General features: G+C 41.0%; 1 protein-coding gene across 7 annotated transcripts in view; it reads right to left on the reverse strand.

Annotated features, from left to right (window-relative positions):
* The window catches only part of LOC143027691 (uncharacterized), a 46,682-nt gene extending 26,606 nt beyond the window's left edge, over window positions 1–20,076 (reverse strand). Inside the window, exons 1-3 of one of the 7 annotated variants that reach the window (XM_076189141.1) lie at window positions 19,620–19,823; window positions 18,175–18,197; window positions 2,567–3,759 (exon numbers count right to left, since the gene is read on the reverse strand). In XM_076189141.1, the coding sequence (XP_076045256.1) occupies window positions 2,567–3,699 (1,133 nt within the window). In that variant the 5' untranslated portion in view covers window positions 3,700–3,759; window positions 18,175–18,197; window positions 19,620–19,823. Of the gene's footprint in view, window positions 1–2,566; window positions 3,760–18,174; window positions 18,198–18,841; window positions 19,824–19,986 lie in introns of those variants that run through there. The other 6 variants (XM_076189140.1, XM_076189138.1, XM_076189135.1 and 3 more) reach the window with 6 other exon arrangements.
* Window positions 20,077–22,095: the final 2,019 nt, after the last annotated feature.

Genomic DNA, 22,095 nt, shown 5'->3' on the forward strand with positions numbered 1-22,095 from the left:
ATTAAGTTAACCATTCTGGTTTAATATATAAAAAAAGGCTCGTGGCTAAATCTAGAGATAGCCATGAGAGTGAAATATCTAAAGTCTGAGTCACAATATGCACACCTTACAAAAGTCCCGTGGGTCAGGTATCAATGACCTTGGTGAATTTGGAGCAACCCCAACCCCCCTCTCGAGCAAGTGAGAATCCATTGGCTTCCGTGACGTCATCCAACCTCCGGGTGTGAGCAGGCTTGTCCTCTCGATCTTGAATCATCGCGACTAGTCAGTCTCCAATGCCCCTAAAGGAGTGGTGTTCAATCCTCCTCCTTCTTTTACTTTGTCTTCCCCCTCCTTTTTCGTTTCCTTCTCCTCCTTCCACACCTCAGCTGTGACCCTTTCAACCATAAAATGGTGGTGCAAAATTAAATGCAGTTTTCTATTTCTCTTCGTTTATCTTGAAAGGAGTTAGCTGAACTTGTTCACTCCTCACTATTGCATGTATAAATCAGCTGGAACAATATTCCTTGTATTATCACAAACGCACGTTTACTTCTTCCACTAATTATAAATCCTAGTGCATCGAAACCTACATACTCGTGCATGAATTTCCCCTTTGTGTGCCCTTGACGAGAGTATGTAGAACCGCCTCGCATATCCAGATTGTGACCGTTACACCACATTATACCCCTCCTTCATTATGACAAACATGTCTGACTCAAATGAAGAATTATTTTATCTTAATGACTGATTTGCCGATATCAAAATCATATCCGTGTACCTCACAACACAAATTTATAATACTTTATGGTCACGTATCAATAAAATATTGTTTGTTTGTTTTGCAAATTCGTCAACTATCATTCTCCTGTGTTCCGCGTGTGCGTTTACCTAGTTGTATCTTACGGGAAGGGGAGCATGCTCGTGGTCCCCCGTGTGTGTGCGTGCGCGTTCGTTTATATATATATATATATATATATATATATATATATATATATATATATATATATATATATATATATATATATATATATATATACTACTCGATTCGAGCCGTCGATTCGCATTCCTGTACATCCGATTGCTGGACTAGGCTTCCACAAACTTGCTCAAGATGGGAAACTTTTGATTCCCGGAAATTCCCGCGTCTTCCTTTCTTCAGCCACCTGGTAAAGTCTCCTTTGTTCTCTAATGACGTGTCCATTCCTACCTCTCGTTACTCCACCTCCAAAATTGCCACATTAGCCCCTAGGTGGTTGTAATTTATCCCCAGTTTGGAAACCACTGGAAGTTCCACCTGACTACACTGGGATCGGGACTGGAGCTTCCAACGGAAAAAAGTCATCAAATTGTTCACATAATCCACCTAACGTCTCCTTGAGAAATACCTCTCCGCACTCTTAACGACCTGTATATGGCCGATACGCTCGATTTCATAAGCGAGTAAATATGGATAAATAAATAAAATCAGTCATGTAACGCTTAATTACGTCCATCCGTATTTGAAAATAACGTTACCTTTAAAGAGATTTCGGTTTCATTTACAAAAATAAGTAACCTCGACACTCCCTATACATCTGGCTGATAAGAATGATGAAGCTGAGAGAAGTTTCGATTATGACCGATAGATGTCAGTGACGCGTTTCAAGGACGGCAAATGCGCCCTTATTGCAGTCGCAACAGTTAACGAGTATATGCAAACAACATTTGTTACTGTTTCGCATTCTCTCATAAATGCTACAACTAGTTACGCTCATATCCTATGTGCATGCGCTATGATACGCTACTCTAATCACCGGTCACTAACCACACTTTCATTTATGTACTTGGGAACTAGGTGACAAGTTGCAAACATTTAACGATTTTCTGTTAACACGAGATGATGCATTGATATTCCAAGCGCGGTCGTCAGAACTCCTTGACAAAATGAAACGTAGACAATAGAAAAATTCGATAAAATAAGAAAAGTACAACTCGTGTGGAATATGATTGGTCCGGCTGCGATTCATGCAAGTGACAAGCATACCTTACACGCCAAAACGCCGCTCCGGGGCAAAGTTTCACACTCCCTCCCTTCACCACTTCCCACCTCCGCTAAAACTGCATATCGACTGAGCATGGGTTAACAAATGAAAAAGTAAATGTAGATATTTTGCGTCAAACTTAATATTTTTTCATGTACACATTTTAGCTGGCTTACGAAATAATTTAACGCATTTTAAATTTTGTAATAAATATCCCTATTGCAGAAATGCTGTAAAATGTTCACGGCTTCTTTGACCTCTTTTCTATTATCATTATTTTGTCAGCTTTGTGGACAGGAAGTCTAAGCTAGAATTACCGATCCCCTTACAACGACTCTCCAACTTGCAAATCAAAACGTTAATAAAATTACTGGTTGAGTAAGCACTTTCTTATTCCTCCAATGCAAATACGACGTTCAGTAACATGCGTTCACTTTGCAGAGAAAAAAACCCACAAGTTTCATGGCCGTGACTGTACTAAAAATTGGGATTTTTGACACATGAAACAGTAAAATACTTCAAGGAAAATAATAAATAGACAAACAAAAAATAAAGTCTCTTACCTGATAGCCACGTTGCTGCCATCGATGATAATTGGACGCAGACCGGAGAGCAGTTGGCTGGTCTGCTCAGGATCTTCGCGTCCTTCCACGGCTGCCGAAGACGCACCCGTTGCTGTCACATCATGGGACTCGACCTCCACCTCCCCCTCGCCTCGAGGAACAGTGGCTCCCAAGCGTATGAGTTCGGCAAGCAGCTCATCCTTGCCAGGGTTGTCGCCGAGCTTCGTGAGGGCTAACTGCACCAGTGCTTCCGTGTAGCCCAACTTGACTCCGAACTCGACTCGCGCCCCATACCCGGGGGATGACGTTATTCTTTTCAAACACGTGCCAGCACCCGCGGGGCTCACCACCTGCGAGGCTGACGTCACGGGGGTTGTTCCCCCTACAGCTGGTGTCACTGATAAGGTAGGCGTGGCTAGACTCCGCGTTCGAGTAGCAGCTACTGCGACAGGCTGGGCTGGCGCACCTTCGGCTCTCTCACTGACATTCTTCGTCACAAAAGCTTCTGGCGGGGAACTCGCACACCTCGAGAGTATCGACGTTGTTGTGGTTGTGGTTGTTGTCGCGACCACAACCGCCTCTGACTTGGTTGACGTCACCGTTGTTGTTGCTGTCGTCGTGGCGGGAGGTGTCTTTGTTGCTTGCGGTTTAACGTCACCGCCACTCTGCGCTCCCCGGACGCTCCCCGGAGGCGACGTGACATACTCTGCGAACTCGGCACCCAGGGTGTCGGACACCGTCCGGCAGACGTCTTCGTGGTCATCGTCCTCGTCCTCGCGGGGCGAGACTGGACAGTCGGACGCCTCGAAATCGCTGTCATAACTGCTGTCTTCGTTCTCCAGCTTCCTCCTCCCTCGCCCTGCCGCCGCCGTGTTACTCAACGTCCGGCTTACTTCCCCGGGGTGATGCTGCGGCCGGCTACCGGGCACACTACAGCTACTACTCGTACGGCAGAGCGCCGTGGTAATGGAGGTACTGGAGGTTCTGGTGATGCTTTCAGCCGGGTGACTCACGAGCGAGTCCGTGGTCGTAATCCCGGCGTGGATGGGTGACGGCGGCTGCGATGGGGGATGCTGGGGGGCCTGGGGACCCTCGCCAGTCGGAGACCCATGTGGTACCTCAACTCCGGACATGGTACCCACCACCAGTGGTCCCACTATCCCGCGCTCAACCACAGGCACATAACCCGCATCCTGAAACACAAATACATTATCAACAACTGGTTATTTAAAGACATCAGTATTATTAATACATATAAAAACGGTGTGTGTGTGTGTGTGTGTGTATTCACTTGGTCTTGGTCTTTGGATCACGTGTTGGACTCGTGATCGACAGCTATTTCCCTCCTGGAAGAGAGCTCAGAGCTCGTAGGTCCGGTCTATGGGTAATGCTATGACCTTGCACACACACACACCCCCAACTCCCCGCCCACGAGAGTTGGAGTAACACCCCTCAGCGCTGCGATACTGATATATTATTTCAGCCCCGGGCGAGGATCGAACCCGGACCTTCGTAGTGGCAGGCCAGAGTTCTAACCACAGCGCCATGAGAGGTGTGCAGCGCCATGAGAGGTGTGTGTGTGTGTGTGTGTGTGTGTGTGTGTGTGTGTGTGTGTGTGTGTGTGTGTTTCATCATGGTCTTGGATCACGTGTTGGACTCTCGTGATCGATAGCTATTTCCCTCCAGGAAGAGAACTCAAGAGCTCATATATGACCGATATATGTGTAATGTTGTGACCTTACACGCACACACACACCCAACTCCCCGCCCATAAGTTGGAGTAACAACTCGCAGAGAATTCTACCACTGCGCCACGAGGTGTGTGTGTGTGTGTGTGTGTGTGTGTGTGTGTGTGTGTGTGTGTGTGTGTGTGTGTGTGTGTGTGTGTGTGTGTGTGTGTGTGTGTGTGTGTGTGTGTGTGTGTGCGCGCGCGCGCCTATTTATTGAATGCTACCTAGCAGCAAAACCGCACATAATCATGGCACAAGAAACGGGAGAATGGGTGTGGAACGTATTGCCACTGTGACCATCGATCTCGCACATGATCGATATATTGCCAACCCGTAGAAACTTTTCAAGATTCACGAACTCGAATTCTGAAACTGTACACACCGTGAAAAATCCTTGTGCGAAATCTGAACTACTGAAAGTTATGCATCGGACGAATAATAACGCTGTCCACACCAAACTAAGGTCACGTTTTCTATTTACATATTTGTACCCACTCCGGGATGGAACCATAAACGAGCTTCCTCGTCTTGAGCCGTGCTACTACGATGCAAGTATGATACAACTGAGGATGACAACGACGACGGTGGTGGTTGTGACAAGTGTGAGGGGTACTATCGGAGGAAAAAAAATCAGATCCTTACCGCGAAAAGGTCAAATTGAGTAACTTTGGTTAAACGGTTCTACCATACTTGGGCACGTCTCACACCCGAACTTCACCATGTCCATATTATAATATTTCACGCGGCTGCTGTAAGATTCGGTGGTAGTCTCACGAACACTGATAAGGTTTATCAGCATTTATTTTTCTGTCCATAACCTAAGACAACATATTCCCAGCACACTTGTACCAACTTTGTCAGGCTACCATACACCACTTTCATTTAATTTCAACTGCTGTAAGGCTATTTCATAAGTTGTAGCCATTCTCCATGGCAGGGTTCCCAATCTGTCAGGTTAATTTTCAAAGACTTTTCATTACCAATTCTTGCACTTGTTCAGGTCATATGTGCGGAAATTCCTGGATATTGCACAGCATTTGCAAAAATTACCAGAAAATGTCATTCAAGGACAGTGGATCTGAGGAACATCTCCATTGCAATTAGAACCACCACGGTTGATGAGGGATTTTTTTTTACTGTCAACTGATTAAACAAAAAACACATGAAATAACTTTATTTTGGTGGAAAAACATAAAAATCATTACTTTTTCATGACTTTTGACAAGGTGACTTTTCAGAATTGGATTTTTATAAAACAAAAATTCATGACATTTTAGGTTTTTAATGACCTATACGAACCCTGCCAGTGTTCTGGATGTCATTTTTCATCCTGCCTGCAGCCATCCTATTTTATTCATCTCAAACTACACTCACAACCATAGCTATTAAAACACATTCACAGGTATGTCAATACTTTCCAACCTTTGTGAGTAATATCCTTTTCACTAATATTCAAACTCATACTTTGTTTTGGTTGCTGCCAGGTGATTTTATTATGATGAAAACATCCCCTACCCACTTCCCTATGCAGAGGAAGAGTTAAATCCATCTCAATACCTTTCCACTCCTGTTCACTTGTACATTTATTCCGGCTGCCATCAGGCAATTCTTATCAGGTAAGGGAAACCCACTCCACAATGAAAGGGTTAAGCAGTGGTCATGTATAGAGGCTCATCATTCTTATCAAGTCATGCCAGTCCTATAGTGGACCACTAAGTTTAAACTCACAATTTCCATTATTTATAATCACTGTTTAAATGACTACTGTCACCACTTCAACCCTAATGTCTGGTGTCCATCTCCCACAGGTCAAAGGGATCTTTAAGTGTGGTATGCTAACTAATTATACCATGAAAGAAGACAATGACCAGCAACTAAATTAGCCCTACATATCAGATGATAATGATAATTGGGGGCACATGAAGAATTGTCACCCCATGAGATCCCACCTGAAGAACTGTCACCCCATATGCCAAATATCAACAGTGGAATAAAGATTAGGTTAGGTTTGTTAGATTAGGTTAGGTTATGTTATGTTAGGTTGAATGGTTATGATTATTGTCATTAACTTATACAAACGAAGAATTGTAAACCCAGGATGGCCCACATGAAGAATTGTCACCCTGTCTAAGTCTGGAGTGATGTTTCTTCACGTGATCCTTGTTGCCAAGTTACAATGACTGAATACCCACGGACCCACATAGGTTGGCAACTATCCTCACGCCCTCCCACATATCTCTCCAGGAAGAAAATTTGGACTGTTGTCTATGTTGCATAACTGTATTTACCTAATTGTTATATACAGGAAAGGAGTAACAAATACTGATGTACAGAGAAAATGCAGGTTTGAACAGCCTGCTTCAACATGTTTAAGTTACTTCCGTGCGCACCTACTGTATATTTGTTTATACTCTTGGTCCCAGCCACCCATGCGGGTAAACCTATTTTTTTATGTATACACACTAACCTCTACAATTAAAAAGACAAAATCACTATCTAAATACCAGAGAGAGGAGAGAGAGAGAGAGAGAGAGAGAGAGGGGGGGAGGGGGGGAAGTATGATGAACTATCTTTCAAAAACAGACAATGCTTATCCATTTAAGAGCACCACTGATGATCACTACTGAGAAATCCTTAATAGATATCACCACAGCAGACATTAATCCCTGCAGCCTTTTACTGCTATAGCCCCATAAATCCACTATATTAACTCGCATTTCATCTCAATGATATTTGTACCCTGTATAAACCAATAAATCCAATGCAAGTGTATTTACTTCATGTAAACAGAAATGAGCAACACCCAAAAATACTTTCCTTGCCAATAATCGTATCTAGGTTAAAATTTATATATACTGTAGTTACAAGTGTTATGAGAAATAGGCAACTGGGAATGGCAAAGAGGCGATTGAATGAAGGGGTGATTGTGCCAATGGCATTGTATGTAGCAGAGACTTGGATTTTTAGAAAGCCAGAGGGGAAAAGTTTGGAATTTAAAAAGTTTAAACATGTTTGAGACAAAATGTCCGAGAAGGATGGCAGGGGTTACTAGGTTGAATTGTGAGAAATGAGATGAGGAGGAGAGTGGGAGTGGAAAAGGAGATGGCAGTTAAAAACTGATGAAAGATTATTGGGGTGGTTAGGACACAGAAAGAATGAGTGATGAAAGATTAGTAAAAGAAGTGAGGAAGGCAGAGGTGGAGAAGTGAACTTGAGGGGACATTCAAGGATGAGCTGGATGGAAGGGGTGAAGGGGGTGCTGAGCAAGAGGGGAATGTCTGTTAAGCAAGGAAGGGAGAGGGTAGGAGATAGGGATGAGTGGAGAATGACTGTGTATGGATGATACTGTTGTGCAAGGAAGGGAGGGGTAGGAGGTGCTTATGTGTGAATGATATTTTGATGCAGCCCAATGGGATTTCTCCCGGTCTTCTCTTTTTCTGCATGAGGGGATAGAGAGGGGGGTGGGGTGTCACCGATTAAGTGAAGCGCCCTTACTGTTGATGTACTCTGTCCTGCTACATTGCTTCAGACCCAGTGCAGTGGGCAGGATACAGGGATGACCTGTCATCCATGAAGAGCTGAGATGGGAGAGGTGGGAGTGAAATGGGTGGGAATAGGTATGTGCCTCTGACTTGGATACCTCCCTTATAGGGGAAAAAAGCTCTTGGTATACAGATACTGTAGATAGACAACTTGTGTCACATCACCTTATTCTCCAATTATTATATCTACATTTAAATTCATGTATTCTTCCAGTTTGGGATATTCACCTTGGCTATTCCATGAGCATCTGCATAAGTATTCATTTGCATACTTTAGCCATTTAGTATTTTTCAATTTGTTTCCATGACTGTAGGAGAGAGGCCAAACGCAGAGTATGGGATCCAATATATTTGATGTTTGGCCCAGCAGGGCTTCTTCAGAAATATATTGAATCCCATACTCTGCATTAGGCCTCTCTCCTACAGTGCTGTTGCAGTTGTTACTGCTTTTACTCATTTGTTTCCATGACCTCATGTAGCCCTCCCATCCCTAATCAAGATATACTTTCTGTCAATGTTGCCAACCTGCTTTAGTGACCTGAACACCACAACTAGTTCACCTCTTTTTTCTTCAATCCATGTTGGCAGGTTTCACAATTTTAGTTTCTCATTGTACTGCTTATCTACCAGGTTGGGAACCAATATGGTTGCTGTTCATTGTGTATTTTCAATCTTGCTTAATTTTTACTCTGTGCAGGGAGAACACCACTACTAATGCATATGTCTTGGGCAGATTCAGGTTCAAGTTTTTTCGTCACCTCTTCCCCCACTTAGTGAAAAGCCATTTAATATCCTGTAGCAATCCATACATCTCCCCCAAAATTTTACTGATTGTCCAGAAGGCTAGATGACTTATCAACACTTCCTGATCTTTTCCTCTGTAGCCTTGTAATTAATTTAATTATCAAAGAATGGTTCAAGGAGGATTTTTCCAAGCTATTGCCCATTTGTATTACTTTGCATATTTCGGTACTGAAATTAATTTTCCAATCTTGTTTCCAGACTGTCTAGATTTTTTGCACACATATTTCAACTTCTCTAAAATTAAATTAATGATTTTGAACTTCAATGCAATTATCAATCAATCGATCAATCAATCTTTTGCCCCAGGTTTCTCTTCCAGGAGATCCACAGCTCCCAGGTAACCAGCAACAGTCACTGGGTGAGTCAATAAGACAATCAGGAAAGACATAATATTGTTGTGTTAGTGTTTGGCATTGTAATACGAGGTGCTCTGTCTTGTGTGTGGTGGTTGCACCAAGTGTAGTTTGATTCTGTGGGTCTATTCTGTGTGGAAACTGATTAAATCCTCGTTGGTGTCCTGAATGTATGTGTGCTAGTGTGGTTCTAGCTATAATTGTAGGTACTGTCAATGAATTTCCTAACACATCAAACAATCCTCAAAATAAGTTATCCATACAGATTATAATACTGTATGATGACACAAATAACTTGTATAATAAATTTCTCAATTAAAAACATTAAGTACTAAATATGTGATCAATATTCATGAGCTATATATCTTTATAATTTCCTGTCCTAATAATTCCCTACTAAAATCTGATACATCTGTCCAAGCATGAACAATTATAAGAAAGTTAATTTAGATATAACTGGAGTAACATCACCTAGCTATTCAAGTGATTGGTGTGAAAAGATCTTATGTCGAGAACAATGAAATAATAAAATAATAGGACCAACCATGCCTACACAATACAACACACATAGAACAATGAGGCTCCAACTACATGCACTTAAGTAAACTATGACTGCACATGTACTATAGATTACATATGGCAGGCTTTTACATAACTACAATTGATTGCAGTCAGGTAAAGGTCAAATAAGATACAGTGTTGCAAAATGAATGAGCAGGAGCTATGCAGGACAAAGCACATTCATGTTTGAGATGAGTCATGCAATTCAGCCAGAGCACCTGAACTACCACAATACATTCAATATTAATCTGGATTTATTATCTGGTCATGGCAACCACACGGTCAAGTCACACAAGCAACTTCACAAGGACTTTTGAAAGTTTGACTTAATAGGGTGCATTCAATTTGTCCCTCCAAATATGTATGGGATGCATTCAGGAAAACTGTTGTACAATGTGAATTCATGGATTGAATACGGGTACTTAATGGGAAAAAATAGAGGTACACTGTATATTCTATCATACACAAACTTCACAATTTTGAAATTTTAATGTATAAAAAGGGGACTTGATAGAAATAAGTGTCTTATCTGTAAATCAATACATAGAAACAACTGATGACAGACTGAATGTCTTTTAACCAGTATCATTTAGCTTTGTAACATGACAATTACAATGTCAATTTACTTTTTGCTCCCTATTATGTCAGATACAGAACTAATAAACTAGAACACTGACAACATAACAAAAGTAAACATGTATACAAAATTAGTCATTTGTATACTAACCTACTTCTATTTACGTAATTATTATACATGGGGTTGGATCAATGCTCATGGATTCTTATCTCTTTGTCTCCTTTCATCATACTGCCTTAAATTCATTGATGGTGTCTACCTGATTTTTTTTTTCTAATTCGTTCCCCAAATTGATGCATCGATGTAGAAAGCCGTTTCCTAACATCATTTACAATGTACGACTAAGAAATTGGCAAATTATTTTCACCTACTTTATGTTTATATCTGTCAACTTCCATATTCTGCAATGTCCTTAGGTCCATTCTAATGATCTATTAATAAATATTGGACCAGTATTTATTTTGCGCATATTTACATAGCTGCATTTACTTAGTTGTATTAGGTTTGGAGCTGTAATCATGGGATCCCTTTTATTTGTCTCCAGTTATCACACTTTGCCTTATATTCATTCACATCTTTGATATGAATTGTAATTCTATCCAACCTGTTGCACAACACCAGAAATCTATGTAGGCTATACTTCCAAATCATCTCAAAAGCAATCTTACTTTTTTATCTTTTCACTAAGATGGGTCTGTTTCAGTTAGCAGACTTCCTGACCCTGTTTTGTGGTTTATGTATAACATGCTACAAAACAGTGTCTTGGGTGATGGGTTCCACCATATTTGTGAATTATATGTTGAATGGGGTGAACAGATTGATGGGTTGTTTTCTTTCTCCAAAAGATCTGGCATTGAGATATGAAAGGTAATATGTGAATGGTATTTAGGTTTATGAGTACTGGATACTTTATCAGTTCAGCATAGCCTGTTAGTTCACAAGGCTCTGTTTCAGGGCTCTTGCATTATTTTATGTGTAGTATCTTTGATTGCTGGGAACCAAACTTGTTGAAATCCTAATCAAAAGCTCTTGGCTTAATCCACTCAACTTTTCCTATGTCCTTGCTTTCATTCCCAGCATCGTTCATACAGCCTTTGAGACAAAATCAGTTTGGTCTATATAAAATCCAGACTTTCAACAAGTTGAGATAGTCATACAAAATTGGTTTGCCTACACTTCACTGATATTGCCTCATTCATGCATTCCAAATGTGAAGTATTTAAAAAATAATAACTATAAAACAGATTAATAACTGGCAGCTTAAGTACATTTCATTTGAACTTTCACCAATTCACTTAAGTTTAAAGGTTCAAATGAACATAATTATGGCCAACATCTGTTAACTTTATTCAATTCTGGACAGAACCAGATTAACTGCAATTCTTTCTTCTCTTAGGAGGGCTTTTTCTGTAGGACCTATGTATAATGAGGTTTAATAAGAGCAGTGTTTGGTGGTGTCATGAAGTGCTTTTGTTTATCCAAGTATATGCTTTTTTGTATGGATGTGTTGTATGGTGCAGGTGTTTGGTTGTTGTGGTCTCAAAAATATGCTGTTGATGTAGTTTTTGTTGCATTCAATTGGATGCATTTATGTGATGTGTAACAGCATGGGTGAGTAGTGTTAGCAGTTATGTTCTATGGACAGGATCTTGGTTTTTGTACAGGGATATTTGGGGTGGTTTTAGTGTATTCCATTTTATTTTCAACATTTTATTTCCTATGGTTTGTGGGTTGTCTGTTTTCTCGATAGTTTGGAATCATATTCTAGAAGACACCCAGTTCTAAAATCTGTCAACATCTTAACTGTCATCTGGAGGTGCATTGTCAATCAGGTCCAAGATATCTCTCTCAATCAACTCTGTACCTGGTATTTCCTCCTTTTTATTTTCATATGGATAGCTGACAACCAGCTCCTCTGTTCCACTTTGTATTGGTCACATGAAGAATTGTCACCCCAGAATGCCCAATTGAAGAATCATCACCCCATGAGATCCCACCTGAAGAATTGTCACCCCAGTATGCCGAATATCAACAGTGAAGTAAAGATGAGGTTACGTTAGTTTAGGCTAGGCTAGGCTAGGCTAGGCTAGGCTAGGTTAGGTTGAATGGGGGTTATGCTTATTGTCATGAACTTATACAACCAAAGAATGATAAACCCAGGATGACCCACATGAAGAATTGTCACCCTAGGATGGCCTACATGAAAAATTATCACCCTGTTGAAGTCTGGGGTGATGATTCATCATGTGATCCCTTTGGACTATTGCAAGCTGGTGACACTGAAACAATCCCAGACTAATATAACAGACAAGTCTAAAGTTTTTTCCCAAAGCTGTACCAGGAAGTCCACGTTGCCAGTCGGAGTGGGGCCATGGGTTTCCAGCCTGTGATGGTGATACTGGTATTGATGGTGGTGATGATTATTATTGCTATCATTATTACTTCATGGCCAAATTAAAGTCAATCTCTCACTGGACAAAAACACTAAAACAACCTTATGTATGTTATAAGAAGAGCATCCACCCCACAGTAAAAGCAAACAAGAAATTGAACATACAATACTTAGAAAAGTTACAAACATATCCACTGAAGAGCTTGAAAATTGCTGTATATAATAACCCGGGTTTGCTGTTCTGCCATAGCTCACAAGAACTTCTCTGGCACCTCTATTTATTGTCCTAGGTAAAATTATCAAATTGTATTAGCCCAATAGTATTTACCCAATTGTATTCACCAAGTTGTATTTACAAGATTGTAATATACAGGATCCCATCTCTATTTCTATTTTCCAATTTTAATCTAGATTTCTTCATGACCGCCTCTCATCATCTACGCAGAAAGCTGTTTCTTTGCACAATTCAAGCAACATGTCTCCTTTGGTATTTAGCTGTCATACAGCAAGATTGACAGAAAAACATCTTTGTTGCTCATTTCAGATCCCATCAACCCCTTTACCTCCATCTGGGGGTGTAACACCAAAGAGTTGGCACTTGGTCTTGACTGGGCATAATATATCTATTATGAAAGAATCTTCTCTATTTCACATACAAAGTATTGACAAATGGTGACTACTTTCCTCCCACTACTTTCAGCCAATAATACAAAACTGACAATAGTCAATTTCTTTCCCCAGAGAAATTTATGGGAGAACCTAAGAGCTATTTGTAACCACTGTAAGGATGTGGATTTCTAGTCACTGAAACACCTTCAGGGCATGCCTTTTGCCACTCTGAACATAGCCATTCTATCACACCTTTCCACCAGTGTGGGTAACCCCCATTCATTAACCAAATTATCAATTCTTTTTAAGCCATGTGCAGATTATTCTTGTTCTTTTTCTTTTAGTATGCTGATCACATTGCCTCTACATGATCTGGGATGGATACGATTTTCAATATACTATATTTTTCTTCATCAGAATTTCATCTATTGCAATGGCAATCATACGTCTGCAAGAGTTCTACAAGTCTTTTATGACATATATATTATTCATATAGATACAACAATGGCTTATTTGAAGATACCCTCTCCAATTCTATGCAAAGGCTAAATTGACCTGAATTAGTGCAATCATGGGCCATCACCTCAAAACTTAGCACTATCACTGGAAATGTCTACAATCTTGATTCTGGTATCCAACACCAATAGAACACCTACACTTACTAATCCAAAATCCTTCCTATACATCAGCACATTATGATGCTAAATAAATAACAATGATGAATCTAATAATAAAAGTAATAACATTAACAATAACACTAGTAACAATGAATATCAAGAGACAAATGGTAATTAATAATACATTAATACTTTTGTATTGTTGATTACCATATCATTACTACTGCCATTATCATTATTACTACTATTATATTATTATCTTTAGTACACCCCAGAGGGGACGAAAAAATCGAGGGTCGAAGGGGTAATCCGGTCCAGAGTGCTTTGGGAGTGGCCATGTGACCGGGTGGAAGGATGCGGTTACTAGAAAATGTTGAGCAATGAAGTGTAGCATAACACTTCACCATAAGTAGGTCGCCAGCACGAGGGATTGGTGTAATTGTCGCTTTTGTACCACTATGCATGCCAAAAACGCTAGTTAAATAGTCTTCCTGGGAAAGAACACCGTTTTGAAAGGGTGTTAAATCAATAAAAATATGATGTAGTTTTAACCAATTGTTCATGAAAATAAACTCCACCCAACTATTGCCCCACTAACTGTGTGGCGGTTTTCCCCACGCTTATCATTTTTTTTTTACAAAAGTTGTGTGTAAATCTTATGGACAAATCATCTAAATGTATCTGATAAACACAACTGATAGACCATGGTCCTATAAAATATTACGAGATAGGAGCATTATCCTACACGACATATCCTCCCAACTTATACTACATAGATCAAATGAATTAAAAATATATATATTCGAGAGACTATTATCTAAAAATGTGAGTGATGAATGACTGCAACAAAATAGTCGTGTGACCAATATATACCAATGCAAGCTAACAAAGCCTGTGAGGGTACTTAATACAGACGGAAGGCAGCAACAAAATTGTAAGACAAAGAATTAGTAAATCCATAGCACACACGACCTTGCAGTCTCGTTTATTCTTTACAAATTTGGCGCCAACCTACGCAGGACAAGCCTTTCAGAGGAAGAGAGGCAAAACCTCGAGATTGAAGAAATTCAAGGTTACGAAATATTCCTTTCACATGGGAGAAGCTGAGAAATATATATATTATATTAATAATTAAATTGTAGTTCTACTTTTTATTACCATGTAGTATGGGGTGATCACACAAGTGAAGGAAAAATGCAGCAACGAGGAGAAATTGCTAAATAAAATAAAATAAAAAGTGGTCCAGTATTCCTTTAGAACTGGAGACAGCCCCGCCGCGCGACTGGGCCGTAGCATTGCAAGTTGCGCAGAACCCACCCGACGGTCACGACGAAAAAATACAAAAATAGTTCGAGTTCCTCCTGCCGAATCATGGGACGGATCCCTTCCGTACCTTGGGAGCACTTTTCCTTTCCTTCTCGTTGTCGCCATTCATCCCTGTAGTACATTCCCATTCGGTATCGAGGAGATTTAATCTTCGTAAAACAGGCCACGCACACACAAGAAATATATACTACCCCCTCCCCAACCTTGTAAGGATGGGTGCAGGAACTAAGGCATACAGCCATTCCATACCAGTTCCTCACCACTCTTCCCATCTCAGTACCATGCAAATGAGTGATCCCTGCTTCCCGCCACACTTCTCAGGTGAAAGCAATGCAGCAAGACACTACAACAGCACGACCCGACAGCCAAAGCTGGTTCACCCACCCCCAAACCGTTTCATTATAATATACTTATTCAATTACTTTGGCCACCATCAGGCAATTTTCCTCCTCATCGCGGTACCCCTCCTATCAAACTCCCTTCACATGAATGACACTGGCTGGCGACTGACAGAATATATATATATATATATATTTGTTGGTACGGGAAAATTAATATTGAACGTTTTATTCTGCCTAGCGCCCGGCGATTCCGTTCAGCTGAGGAAATTCTTTAGTATTTAATTAATATGCGCGTACATTCTCATGAGCTCGTATTATCACCCACTTCCGTACCAAAAGACACTATTCTCACTGTCGCCAAGCTATATTATCATTGGGAGTTTGAAGGAATTAATATATTGTTTTGCATCTCGTTGATGATACCCTCCGCTTCTAAACTTGGGGATGTAGAATCAACGCGATGGTAATTTAACTTTGAGGGGGTGCAATGGAAAGGTTGTAAATTTAAAAACTACAAGCAGTCCTCTTTGGGTGGAGATTAATCTTCAATTCCAAAAATGTGTTCCGTAATTCTGGCACTAGCGATGACAGCATAAAAGCTTGTGCAGTCAACATCCTAGACAGAACTGAAGAGTTAAACATTATATTGAAACAAAATGGGAACCAGACATGGTAGATGCAATTGCATTCAACAGTTCAAAGTTCTAAACGCGACTGATATGTACTTTTCTCTGTCCCCGCCCCATCGAAGGACCAAGTGGTCTTTTGTCGGTATCCTTTCCCATCTCCTTGAGCAACTTCTGGGCCAATCCGGTGGCTGTTTTCGGTTGCATGGGAGACGTGGGGCTCCTGCAAGACACACCTGGGGCAACGGAATGATTGATGATCTGGGGCGAGCCCATTCACATTGGATGGAAAGTGAATGGAGCGACCGACGATCACATCGTTTGCTCAGGAGTTGGTACCGTTCATCCATCTTTCAATTCATGTTTTTGTCACACGATCCCGTTTCACGCCTCACTGACGTCAGAGCATCCCGTGACGTCACCACAGCGCCTAATTTAAACCACTTAAATTCCAAATCCTTTTGCAGCAACGATTAATTTTGGTGTATCTGACATTCTTCTTCATGACAATGATGGGTCTGTAAGAGGATGGATCTTTCTTATCCAGATCACATACCTAGAGTCGAAGCATTTGCAATAAAGAACTGGTTTCTAGAGCGGGTGGTAGTGTAAATAGCTTTACAACCACACCATCATTACTTTTGTTACACTACTATTGATACAATCATCACTTAGCTCCTATTATTATATAATTAAATGTTAATACCGATCATGAGCGTTCTTTTTTTAGTAAAAAAATTATCAAAGTTTTTCATTAATCCAGAAAGTATATTTTATCACACGAAATATACGTTTTTCTACGAGAAAAAATTACGATTTGTTTACAAAAGCTGAACAGACTTGAAGTGAAATGAAAAGACCCGCCCAAACCCTAAAGCCATGAGTAGTGAAACTCATAAAAAAACAGCAACACATTGGCATCAACTAGTACTCAAGGATGTGTCGGTGCAGCTAACAGACGAGATAATGATTCCCAGTGCTTATCATTTCGACGTCACCTTACCCATGTCATGTCCAGGTTGGACATATAGAGAAGAGTTCCATCCCGGTGGTACGTGAAATGAATGGAACATAAGGGTGTCGTGTGTGTGTGTGTGTGTGGAAACCCGTTCTGACGTAGATGTGACGTCACTATTGATGCCATACGCTGCTGGAGATTAATTCCACACCAGATTGCTTCTCTTTACCCACGAAATGTTAAGCACCACTACCAATGTTCGAACCCCGAGTTCTGAATTAACAACGGAATGCAGTTCATTAATCAAATTCATACAATTATGACGCAATTCTGGATTTCGTCAAGGTTGACAAAAAGTGAAATGTATTATTTACATACACGAACTACAAAGTTGCACAAATGCAACACTTATTATGAAATTACATATAGGGGTTTAATATTCGTTGCTAAGGCTGAATACAATGAAGCTTTGGTGTCGAAACTACTGCAAAAACAAACGAGAGTTTGCCTCTCAGCATTAAGCAAAAAAGATGGGTGGGGATGGGGGGTGACTTCACTCATGCCAAAACATATAAAATAACTTACAAATGTGAAATGTAAATATCCATGATATTGCACCAATGTCTAAAGTATCAAAAACGTTTAACACAAAAATACCTGGACACAAAAACACCGAATATGCACATGTATCATGCTTCCTTTGTTTATGTTGGATGACTGTTCTATAAGAACACAATTTCTTCTGTATCGAGGTTCTACCAATGACAAAGACAGAACCAGGAGCATTGGAACTGATTTACACAATAAACACAAACGCACACGTAAGAATACACCCCGAGAACGTGCAGAATTTTTTCTTAGGAGTCAAATGAATACACAATGGCCAGCTTCCTGAATACTGTGCTACTGGAAGGGGTGGGGGGCCGGATCCAGCAAGAACTTCACTCCCACTTGATGTTGTAAATATGGAGTATATTTACCAAGGATACACACTTAAGACTCCATGTCTATCCTTACATCTTGCGGGATGTCTGATCGACGGTTATGTGAATTAGAATTTGATCATACATTGTTGCAAGTTACAACGGAGTTCCTGGATTTGGCCCTTCGACACACATGCACACCCTTCATTAGAGATAAAGCATACAAAGACAAACTTATCTTTACGTCACCTTCCTGCCTTCGTATTGACGTCCTGTTGTAAATCCGGCAATGTCGCAATATCGGAATACCCGAGTCACCCCGAGGAAGTATTAAGGGGGGCATGGTCGAAGACCAGCAAGGACGAGCGGGGTGTACGTGTATGAGTTTACGAGAGTACACGCGCATGTGTATGTCGGTGTGAGATTGGCCGTTCGAGTATATTCATCGTTGATCAATCATGAGCGTGCGTGCAAATAAAAATAAACATAATTAAAGTCGTGGAATAATATGGCAACACGAGTACTCAAATCACATATCTAAAATAAAAAAAAATAAAAGGACACAGCTGTTTGCACTGAAGGCTCCAAGTCGATTCTTCACATCCTGGTGCACAAGGACTCGCCTTGGCTCACTCACTTTCTCCCATTCCGTACGTTCGCTGTATTCTTTCCGAACTGCACACGTTCTCCACGGCAAGTTTAACCAGAAGTTGTGTTCAAACACACAGGACATATTATGAACTTCAAATAACCACAAGCCAGGCGTTGGCGTAGCACACAAACGCAGGAGAACTGGTCACCTCCCAATAACAAGAACGAAGCTAAACTAAACTTAAGTCCTCCTACACAGTTCCTCGCGCCCACTCGTCCAGACCAGTCCCTCCCACCCAGCAAAGTCATCACAGCACTCACTTACCCAGTTGAATGGAGTTACTATTGTCATTGTGATATTCAGACTTAAAGCACTTGGATTTCTTTATATCACTTCACTTGGGGAAACAATCGCCTTCACCTAACCCACTTCGACGACCAGGGGATTCTTAAATGTTTTCATTTTCCGTGGCTGGACATCAGTTATTTTTTATCAGTCTTGAATCCAATAAATAAACACACGAAGAATGGTGGGAGCTTCTGCTTCGAAGGGCCCCCTGGGAAGACTTGGGTGAAGGGTGTTTATAGAGTAGGTTGACGGCACTGTTTTAGTTTATATTTGCGTTTTCTGTGTGTTTTTATCAAACAATTGATACACTGATCGTCAACAGCAGTCGTGGCGTTTCCTGAAGTTTTATGTTTGTTTCTAAATTCTTCGATCTGGCAACTGACATTATTTTTAACATTTCACAGCTTATTGAGATGTCATAATTGTTTTAACTTGCAGGGGACGGAGGTTATATTGACGTCTGTATTTAATCAGACTTTTCATATATAAATAACAAAAGTTTGTTCCAATAAACTGCTTGCAGGCACTAAACCTGGCGAGATCTTGATGGTTCCCACAATATTTTTCCGCCCACCACAGGCAAGTACACAATCAAATATGCCACACGTCACCCTTGGCTGTTCTTAGGCGTTTGTTATGCACCCTAAATTCCACAGGCAGTGACACACCCTGATGTTCACAAGGATCGACATACCCTAATGTCCACCGAGATAGACGCTTCTCAACGCCATTAGGATGGCTTTGCTTGGAGTACCTTAGTAAATAAGCTTTTGTTTTCGTCACAATGGCGTACAAGCGTGGCCCAGCTCTGCCTCCACATACATATATAAATATATATATACATATACAAACATATAGATATATCTATATATATATATATTCGTGGATACGTGACCACCACAGCACTCCAAGACAACGTAATTCCCGTCCGCACTCCGCCACCCGGACCCCCTCAACTGAATACCGTGCTCAACTGTTGCCAGATGCTACTCCCTCGTACCTCCTCCTATCACTACCACCACCACCACATACTCCTCGTTTCCACCTCCGCCTTCCTCGCAGTTAGCCAACAAAGCCATCCGTTCTGACTTTCGAACGCTCTTTAGTTACTCATGTCATACCTTGGTAGGTTGTAAAGAGAAAATAGAAAAGCAGAACTTGTATGGTCGACTTGGGTAAAATTGGTAGTGTGCCATCATTGTTGTTGTTTTCGCTTTGATGGCTGTAACATCCGTTCTAAGTCATCGGAGGTGTGAACACCTACTTAAACGAAACCCATCTACTGGCCAAATCGGGGATACCCCACTTCGTCCAGAGTGACTGTTTCTTCCTCGCTCCTGAGACGTCATTGGACGATGCGGTCCTATAATTCTCCCGAGCTAATTAAGTCAGAGGAACATACAGAATTTCCGAGTCGCGCAAGACTCATCCGAACACCAGGAATTCCCCGTCTTCCAGGAAAATAGCCAAGTGAGCGACGCTTGGAGACTGGGATAGATTTTACGAAATGCACTACAGGAAAACAAGCTATTGTGAGTCTAGCTGTCTTCATGTGTGACCACTACCCACCTCCCCCATCCTTATCATTTTTCCATTCAGTACCTGGTTGCATGGGCAGTTCCCTATCACCCTTGCCAATGCTTTAATGATTGTCGTTTCAGAGATTTTTTTTTCTGCCCACGTTGCATCATAGGTAGTATAATGAACGCGGTGGAGAACATCAGGAAAAAGTATCTGTATTGATGCACAACAAGGCGGATGTGAATTGTACACCCAAATCTTCCTGTTAAGCTTTAGTTCACGGATCTAGCACGTATTACACCAAGCCAACGGGTAACCCTCACCTACAAACGTGTGGCCAATCATCGCCCAGCTTTCACAACAGTTCCAACGTTGCCAAGTATCATAAAGAGACCCTCCACCAACACTGCGTTTTCTGTCCTTATTTTTAAGAATGCACCCCTGGCATGCTTGTTGATTCGTCCATTTATTCCCACGGTATCCAGCCAAGTCTTGTTACGCTCATATGCGAAATAGATGACGTCAGGTCTACAACATAAACCGTAAAATTCGCCCTCGACCCGTGGTCGACATCAGTTCCGGATTTCGATTCTCGATCAGCCAGTTGTCCCACAATAATACATTTTGGTGTTGGTATCACTGACCCCTCAGAAGCTTTGCAATTAAGATCAAGGTATACTATTCGCAGTTATTTCTTTCAGAGCCACCCCTAAGCCACCAAACACAACTGCGCAAATATCTTGATCCTGCAGCCACTCTGCTTGTGGATAGCGAGCGACGTAAACCTGAGCAATGGGCAATATCTAATCACATTTTATAATGTTAAGGTGGCCATGATGCTTGCGTAATCGAGGACGTGACACAAGACTATATATATATTTTTTTTAAGGATAACGAATCACTTGTCCAGCCCAAAGGTTATTCAGCAATCAGCATACGACTATACAACGTTACGATCGCTCAGCTGTGGGAACGGTTACACGCCTATATGAATTGTACCCAAAATGTACCGATAATTTTTTCAATACTCATTTTTTCTACATATAACGGAGTTCGATTTATATGCGTTGTTTGCATGCGGAGACGAGAATACGACAGCCCCCGCCCCCCATGAAGGTGTATTTTACCGCTGACGGGGAGACAGGAACGCGCAAGTGGAACTGGGTCAGCCAGTCAGGCTGTGAACCCGGACACATACTATGTAAAGGGATGGAGTGACCTCGGAGCTGTTTGTGGACCAAAGTGATCACTTATCCTGTTGATAATTTTCTTGGATTTGTTTATTCTTCAGAATGCTCAGCGACCACACAACTTGCTTTGAGAGACTCGTCGAATAAATATTGTTTTGTTTGACAAATGTATTCCAGTGGCTAGACATGCCATGGGGAGACTTTTTTGTCCATGGAATACAGAACAATAAAACAATATAAATATAACAAATCACGTATAAACGAATAGATAGATATGTAGGAGGGTTGTTCCCTTAGATAAATATGCGTTCTACTGGACAAGTTCCCTTAGCATGTATTAATAAGAACGATGTATGTTCCAGTAAATGAAGACAATGGATTCCAAGTATTTATCTATATCTTTGTTGATTGATTTACCTACTTGTTTACTTATTTATCAACTCGTTTGCTTGTTTATTTCATTTAGTTATTCGTTTCTACTTTATTCGTTTATCTATTTGTTCATTTACTTATTAATTT

The sequence above is a fragment of the Oratosquilla oratoria genome, chromosome 8 (assembly GCF_046742065.1).
Source record: "Oratosquilla oratoria isolate Oo_2021 chromosome 8, ASM4674206v1, whole genome shotgun sequence".
Taxonomy (NCBI): Eukaryota; Metazoa; Arthropoda; class Malacostraca; order Stomatopoda; family Squillidae; genus Oratosquilla; species Oratosquilla oratoria.